This window comes from Mercenaria mercenaria, chromosome 14, assembly GCF_021730395.1.
Source record: "Mercenaria mercenaria strain notata chromosome 14, MADL_Memer_1, whole genome shotgun sequence".
Classification (NCBI taxonomy): Eukaryota; Metazoa; Mollusca; class Bivalvia; order Venerida; family Veneridae; genus Mercenaria; species Mercenaria mercenaria.
Window position 1 is genome coordinate 20,730,519 of NC_069374.1, and position 8,811 is coordinate 20,739,329.

The 8,811-nt window shown below is 35.0% G+C and overlaps 1 protein-coding gene across 1 annotated transcript in view; it reads left to right on the top strand.

Moving 5' to 3' along the window:
- Positions 1–7,258, top strand: part of LOC123526523 (neprilysin-like) — a 56,720-nt gene extending 49,462 nt beyond the window's left edge. Inside the window, exons 22-23 of the mRNA XM_053523017.1 lie at positions 628–704; positions 6,321–7,258. Of these exons, the coding sequence (XP_053378992.1) occupies positions 628–704; positions 6,321–6,420 (177 nt within the window). The 3' untranslated portion in view covers positions 6,421–7,258. The remainder of the gene's footprint in view (positions 1–627; positions 705–6,320) is intronic.
- Positions 7,259–8,811: the final 1,553 nt, after the last annotated feature.

An 8,811-nucleotide genomic window follows, 5' to 3' on the forward strand; every position in this document is an offset into this window, starting at 1 on the left:
TGTTTTGTTTCGAGAAAATGTCTTTAGAGAACCTACTGTTATCATCTCAATACCACTATGAAGAAAAGCAAAAGTATGTCTTTAATTATATAAATGCTTCAGTTATGAAAATAAGTATACCCTTGTTTTTGGGAAAAAAAACGTAAATAATGAATTTGGTATCTTTATTTACGAAGCTAAAGAGACAATTCAAGCAACACTAGGAAGTATATACAACAAAACTGTTTTCCTAGGGTTATTTAGTCACTATTCAAGAAATAACATCTTAAGGTACATGTAGATGTTAATTCAATAAGACTGAAGTGAAATAAAATTATTGATAAAGGCGTTTTATTCTATAACATTTCTCTAAAAAATCACGACTGTCCAGTTAAAGAGAGCGGACTTAAGTTGTTGCATGTTGTCAGTATGGAAAGAGTGCCGGTTGCGTGACAGTTATGATTTGTTAACACTCTCAGAACATTTATCTAAAATTATTGTAGTCCAATATTTCTGAATCTAGTTCTCAGAAAGGTTAATGAAATCCCTTTGTGGGTTTTCCCTTACGTTAAGAAATTCTGTTTCGACGTTGGGCTTTTTAGATCTGTATTAAAAATGTACATCATTTAGAGGTGATATTTATTTCAGGTCTGGTGTGATAACTCCCGTAAGGAATCTCTGATCAGTCTCATTAACACTGGTGTGCACAGCCCGGAACAGTTTAGGTAAGTGTCATACCTTTGAGAATAAAATGTAAGAACATATATCTCAATGTTATACGGCAACCATTCAGTAACTAGTACAAATCTGTTATGTTCCTGTCGAACCCCCACCCTCACCCCAACTTCATGCCGTGTTCATAAAATATAAAACATGTTTCTTCCAATATTTTGGCAGCCAAATACCAATAAACTACACCTGTCAATAAAGGAGGTCAATTTAAGGTTCTGTTAATAAATGATAATATTTATTTACTTGAACGCTCAGTGTATCTCACGCCTGTCATTCTGGTGTGTTTGCCTTCGCCTTATTAGACATTGCCGGTTTAAGTTGATGTGGACAATGAACTGTGAATGTGCTGGTAAATCCTGGGGGTCTTCTAAAGACATACTTGTATTTCATTCACTGTTACAGTAGCTGACTTTGTTCATAAAAGAGCGTCATTGAAGTATTATATAAACAGACTGAATGAAACTAGGTCTTTGTTATGTTCTATGCTTGTAAAGGAATTAAATAAATTTGGGACAATTTAAATGAATGTTAGTACAGGAATGTTCTCATAAGATATTAGAAGAGTTGCTTTAAACAAGCATGAGTGAAATGTTTTATCAAGAGCTCTCCAAAATATACATGTACTTAGAATACATTTTCTAGAAAAAAGATAGTAGTTCTACAAAAGTTCCATACACTATGTTTCCATTAGGGTGGACGGATAGCTCAGTGGTTTGCACACTGGCCTTCCAATCCTGAGGTCGGGGGTTCGATCCCCGGCAGCTAGAATTTTCAGAAACACTTTTCAGTGTTTGCCACCCAACTAGAGGTGTACTGGTTAGGAACCCAGGCAATCCTTGCGTGTACCAGTGCTATACACTGGGCACGTTAAAGAACCAGGATGTCTATTCGCAACGAGCTAGGCTAAGTTAGCCGGACAAGCCTGTATCTGATTTCTGATCTCTCTGTCGTGGGGGCTTTGTCTCACTTTGTCCCTCTGGTCAGATCGCTCTGTGTCTGTACTAGTAGAGGATGAATTATGCGCCCTGTGTGGCTGCATTTGAACTATGTAAAGCGCCTTTGAACGTGAAATTGTTCACGAAAATGGCGCTATATAAATCTGGTTTAATAATAATAATAATAATAATAATAATTTTCATTTTATACATTTTGTTTCTGCCTTCGTCATATGTACGTCCGTCTGTCCGTCTGCATATAGCCTGATCTAGCTTCTCAAAATCCTCTGCTAGGATTTAAACGGAACTTCTAGGAAAATATGAAGCCTTGTTGTGCGTATCCTCGGTTTTTTTTTGTGGAGTCAGGGTCCCTTAAATGTAGCTTTTGAATGAAATTTGTCCGAACTGCTTTATAATTAGCGGGATTTGAAAACGATTTCTTGGGAATGATCCGTACAAATTCTAGCTGAACATGTATTACGAGGTTCATATTTAAATGATCTTGTATTGAGTAACGACCCTTTGATTATCATACATAAAGTCTATGAAGAGTTTTTTTCTGTAATTCATCTCCAAATTTCATTGAAGCCTAAGGGATTTATTGAAATAAGATGTGAATATTGTTGGTATATAATGTTCTAAATATACTGACGAGATAAAGAAACGCTTCATTGAAATTTGGCGTTATTTTTTTCCTAACGCTTTTAATTGTTGTGAAATGTAGTAAATCTACATGTACTCTGACCGACAAACACAGTGAACAAAAACTCGCGCGATTTCATTCAGCCATTTGTTCACTTCATGTACCTGGTCATGATTTCCTCGTGCAGTCCGTGCATGTAAACCATGTGGTTTGATTGAACGATTTTTGCACATGTACATGTGTAATACGACACACAACCATATTTTCAGCTATTCTCTGAAAAAAAACATAGGCTGAATTCTGAAGAGAGGGCTCAGGTTTTGGCTATGCTTGAATATGGGCGAACGCAGGAACAAGTTGCTAGACGTTTTAACGTCTCTCGTTCGACAATCGGCGTCTTATTCGACGTGTTAGAGACACGGGAACGTCTATCGATAGACCACGTTCAGGTAGACCGCGTGTAACGTCAATACGACAGGATATTTATATACGTCAACGTCATTTACGTGACAGATTTGTGACGGCGCAATCTACGTCACGTATAGTTGTAGGTAACCGTGGACGTCCAATTAGTCGACATACAGTGAGAAATCGACTCAGAGAACGCGGAATTACCTGTCGTAGGCCCTACCGCGGTCTAATTCTAACGTTACGCCACCGTCACCAACGTCTTATTTGGGCCCGCAACCATCGCGGCCAGCGTTGGCAGAACGTAGTGTTCAGTGACGAGTCGCGTTTCAACTTATGGAACGCCGACGGACGTATCCGTGTCTATAGACGACGCCATGAACGCTACGCAAACAATTGCGTTTTGGAGCACAATCGTTACGGTGGAGGTGGAGTAATGGTGTGGGCAGCAATCAATCATAGGTTTAAGTCCCAACTCGTCGTTTACCAAGGTAATCTCACAGCCAGGCGTTACATCGACCAGATATTACGTCATGTAGTTGTCCCTTTATTCCGTCAACGTCAAGGATTAGTCTATCAGCACGACAACGCGCGACCTCACGTTGCACGCGTCACCAGGGACTTTCTACAGGCTAGAAACATTAATGTTTTACCTTGGCCGGCGTGTTCACCGGACTGCAATCCGATTGAACACGCTTGGGATTATCTCGGACGGCGGTTACGCCAACGTCAACCCCAGCCAGCAAACGTCCGGGAACTGGTAGCAGCGCTGCACCAGGAGTGGGCCAGAATCCCACGGTATCTGTTACGTAACTGGTGCGGCTCTATGAGGCGTCGCCTTGCTGCTGTGGTTGCTAGCAGAGGTGGCCACACGCGCTACTGATTTTTCTAATGCAATTTCTCCAACCGGGCTATTAAAATTCAAGATTTAAGCTTAATGCGACAATGAAATGATTTCTTATTGACCATAAATTCTTGTAAAGCATCTAATTTGCGAATGGAATTGTTCTTTTCTAATTTTGAATCACGGTTAACGAAAAATTGTATACCGAGTTTGAATGAGGCGTTTCTTTATCTCGTCAGTGTATTTTCTCGGACTTATGTCCATTATTTATTTTACTGAAGAAAAAAGTTCGGACTACTTCTCCTAGTTTATTGTTTGTGTGATTTGACTAAATCGTCTTAGGAATGATAGTTGCAGGTCAATATTATTCATTAGTTATGGATTGTACGTTGACTGATTTGACAAATTGATTGTATTTCATTATTACAGATAGAAATTATGTAGACAGGTACTTTTTCATCATTTTGGAATTATGTAGACAGGTACTTCTTCATCATTTTGGGAATGCCATCAACACCAGTGGAATTGGGAAAATGCTCCTGAAAATTGTTTTATTTGAGAAAATTTGCAAATAAGCAAAATGTGTTAAGTAATTGTTCAACAGTATAACTGTTGTTTTAATGACCAAAATATACATACAAATTAGCAAAACTATTTTAAACCGGCAAAATTCCTAAAAGGTAACACTAATTTGGGAATGCTAATTTCAGAATTGGGGAAAAATACTTTCGTTGCTTTGGGATTACATCCTTTTACTTGAGGTAGATTTATTGGGGAAAAAGCCCTGCTAGAAATTTTTGTCAACGCTTCTTTTCAAAATTCTAGTCCAGATTTCAATGATAGTAAGAAATGCTTGGTATAAAGACTTGTTGAGCATATCATTGGCACGTCCGCTTGAAATATTGTTTGCGGAGTTATTACTCTTAAAATCATTTTTGAATAAAATGAGTAGCAAACCTAGGTACGGGTCCTGCCGCTAAACAATTTTTCACTGATATATGATCCTTAATTTTTACACTAAAGTTCACATAACACCATTAAAAACTTTCACATAACACCGTTAATCAATTTCGTAGTATTCAGTTACAAAGTTTACATTATTTATTTTACATCGTTTTTTTTAGAAATTTAATGTAAATGTAAACTGTCATTTATATACATTTCATTCCGCTATTGTGAAAAGGTAAACAGTAACACATAATCAGATTCGCATAAAAGTAATGCTCTGATCTTTCTTAAAATTATATTCTATAATATAAAGAATCATCATCAGACTTAATATAAAGGTTACAGTGTCAATAATAGTAAATATAGGCAAGTTGGCGAGCGTAGCGAGCCGAAAAAGAAAAGAATGGACTTTCAAGGGTATTTTGATATAATGAAAAATGGAAACTTTGCCGTAAAGAGAGTGCGATCGTACCCGCCGCACCTCCTCCCTTCCCCACGCTGGCTACGCCGTGTCATTATATGTTTCTTTGTTGTAAGTTAACATTAACTACCCCGTTTTATTTTCTCAGCAAGGGAGAAAAATCGTTTTTGAAATATCTCTCAAGCATGATTATTAATTGACGAGCACTTTAATGTATAAGAGACTGCCGAGAAAATAATGTAAAAAAGAGGATAATTTGTTTAGGATTGCGCACTGAAAATGAAATGCACGGCTTCTACCAGTTTCATCCACTATGAATACACATTTTGAAGTGTAAAAATAAACAGTTTAAAAATTTCTACACTACCTTAAAGTGAACTTCAAATGATCACCAAACTGTAATTACATGGTCTCCGATCAGTCTAATTTCAGTAATGGGTGTGATTTGTCATTGTGTTAAAGCAACTTAAAAATAGTGTGCTCGTTCTCGTAACATTTTAACATTTTCTCCATAAAAAAAGCAACAGTTACTTGCTGAGAACAGGTTAACTTGTACCGGTAAACAATCCAGGAACACTGGCAAGGCTAACTGCCTGCCGTTACATAACAGAAATACTATAAGAAACGGCGCTTACCAAAACAAACCAACAAATGAATAAAATGTGTTTTGAAACGCTCCCTAGACAGTCCGCATTCGATGTTCACAGTCAGACTTCACATAAACCGACAACGTCTATTTCCGCGCCATTCACAATTTCAAGTTATATTCATTTTGTTTCTGTGAGGTCAAAATAATTGTCTTAAATTTTCAGAAATGTTCACAAATGGAGATTAATTCTTTACTGTTCAAAAACGTACACAATTAAATACAGATTATATTATTCATGATAAAGTTATTTATTTGTACTGAGTAAAATTAAATTTCAATGAGTGCATACAAAGTTATTGTCGGCGAAAAGACAGACGACCAACCAATAAAGTCTCGTAAATATGCGCATTTTTGTGTAGATTATCATCTATACATCCTTACATATAAACCTCTAGAGATATTGGTTTTGAGGAGGTGATTTCATTGAAAGTTACTACTCCAATTCAATATTTTGTCATTTAGGAGTGAACAATGCCACACAGCAAAATTCACATTTAACAAAGTATCATTTTGTTTACAATGATAATATATTTAATGTAGCCTCACCGCAACTCTAACCTCCAACGTCGTAAAAATCATCTGTTTAGGGACAGTGTGACTTGTTAGTCCATACTTTAAATATCAAGAGTTTTTGTTTTGCCTCAGTCGACTTTCTAGTGCATATAGTCGTAAATGTTTTATTCATTTAGAATCGTGCCGAAGCAAAGCGAAAATGATGCGATTGATTTTAGCTGAATTTAATGTACATTTTCTACTTTCAGGGTAATTGGAACCTTGCAAAATTTCCGAGAGTTTTCGGATGCATTCGGCTGTAAAAAGAACAGTGCAATGAATCCTGAAGATAAATGTTATGTATGGTAGTACGCAGCCAACAAGGGATTAATAAAAACATCTGGGAAAAATTCTCAACAAAATCACGAACAGCGCTTGACATTTCGTTATGCATTGTTATATTAATCATTTGGTCATCTGCTACATGATCTGCACAGATAATGTCACATTGTTTTATTTTTTACAAAAAAAAACAACAACATGAAATGAACGCATAAATTCGGTAATTGTAGTCTATGCAAATACCACATAATAAAGTAAATTTTATACAGCTTTCATAGACAGTGTAAAGTTTGATGAAATATGTTTCCTTCATCTTCAGAAAGGAAGTATTTAAAATGGATTTCCGTTACATCTTGCTTCATGTCAGCTTACTGGAAGTATCGCCTTGTCTGCTTGTCGTATAGCCTATGTTATTTTCTCTGTTTCATAGACTGATGGTTTCTCCAATATTATATTATATTATATTAATATATTATATTATATATATTATCTATACATACATATATACATACCCAAATGTATCTCTAGATTTTATAATTATGCTTGCATTTCGGATTTCGAAAAAATCAAAAATAAGCAAACAGGCTCAAAAATTTGATTGTAAATAATACTCTTTTTGAAAAAGCAAGTAAAAAGATAACATTTTTCTAAAGAAACAAATGATAATTTTACTTAAGCTTTTCACAACGACCTTTAAATGCAAAGTTGTATAAACAGGAGCAAGCGAGAAAATTTAAAAGTAATAATATAATTATTTACATATTTCATTTATTTTTTATCTTATGACGATAGCATCATTGCTGCTATTTTAATCATGAATTCCATGTATCTTCTATCACTTCTTGACATTAAACATATAATATTACTTTTCTTTTGTTTTATTTTATTCCATTTTGTTTGTTATGCATTTGTTAAATTTAACACAAAACATTTAAAGATTATTGATAATAAGTCATACAGAGACTTGTACAGTATTTTGTTGTTGAGGTAGACCCAAAGTGTTTCTATCCATTATTGTTTTAAGCATTGGCGGGTACTGGAAACTACCACCGACCTCCTGTAAGCCAGACGGATGGTTTCTCAAGAGAAAATATTCACAACGAAAGCTTTTTTTTAAATCCAATTAAATAATTCTAATAATATATGATGCTAAAAAGCAAACACATATTTTACTTCTTTTTACATTCCCTTATGTTGTCTTTACCGCTTTAAAATATTGCTTTAAATGGTACACATTTTCCTATAAGCCGTACAAAATGGCCATATTAGACATATCTGATTTAAAAGAAAGTACATTGTATTTTGTTCATGCCAAAACAGTTGTTTGAATCGTAATCAAATTATACTTGATTTGTACAATAACAAGAGAATCATTTCCCTTTGAGAACAAATAACTTCGTTGTTAAAACACAACAAAGAATTATTTGCTCCATTTGAACTTTTTAGCAACAAAGCTTTCAAGTAGCATACAAAATGCAAATGGTATATTTTAGAGATAGCTACCAAAATAAAATGGCTGCCGAAACAACGATATTAAAGAAACGTAGCAAATTGATTTTGATGGACTAGATGTTTAGAGTTGCAGCAAAAATACAAATTCGTAAGATATGTAAGATAATCATAAAATTCTATTTGTTGATAACATGCCACAGTTTAATACCTGTTTTCGTGATTTTGTATGTATCGAGATTTTTTTTGTGTTATGCAATTTTCTTCTTGCATGTTCTGAACTAGTCTGTACAATGAGTCTGAAATACCTTGAATATACAATGTCATTAAAACAAAAAATATAACATTTAATCCGTCCAGATAGCAAAACTATAAAGTCTTCAGATTATAACACAATTATGAATCATGGCCAGTGTCAATATTTGCATTTGTTCACTTGCAAAGAACAAAACTAAACGATAGTTTAAAGAAGTCATACCTGATCCCGTGACTGTCATTTGTTTTTACACGATCACGAGTACACTCCATGAACCTAATATAGAGTTCCGCTTATGTCGGGTCAGTGCTAAGGGACTGTGGGATGTTGCACATTTCATTGATTTTAAAACAAAATGAGTGTACAGTTCTTGACTGGTGAACAAATAAATCATTTCCAAGCGATTTTATGATGCTAAGGTAAATATTATTTTTTTTTAAACAAAAGCATATTCATAGTTTCTGTGAAGGGTATGATGTGCTTTTTATAGTATTTTGGTGGAAAACATGTACATATACTAACTCTCCCTCGATGTCTTTGTCAATATATATCATAAAGCAATCTGTATAGTTTTAAAGTTCTCACTTATTAGCACAATACTAGTATGTTGAACAAGAAAGTTGACAATTTCAGAATTAAAATGAACAAGAGCTCGTAGAACACGAAATGCCCCCCCCCCTCCACTTGATACATTTATTAATTGCACAAGAAAC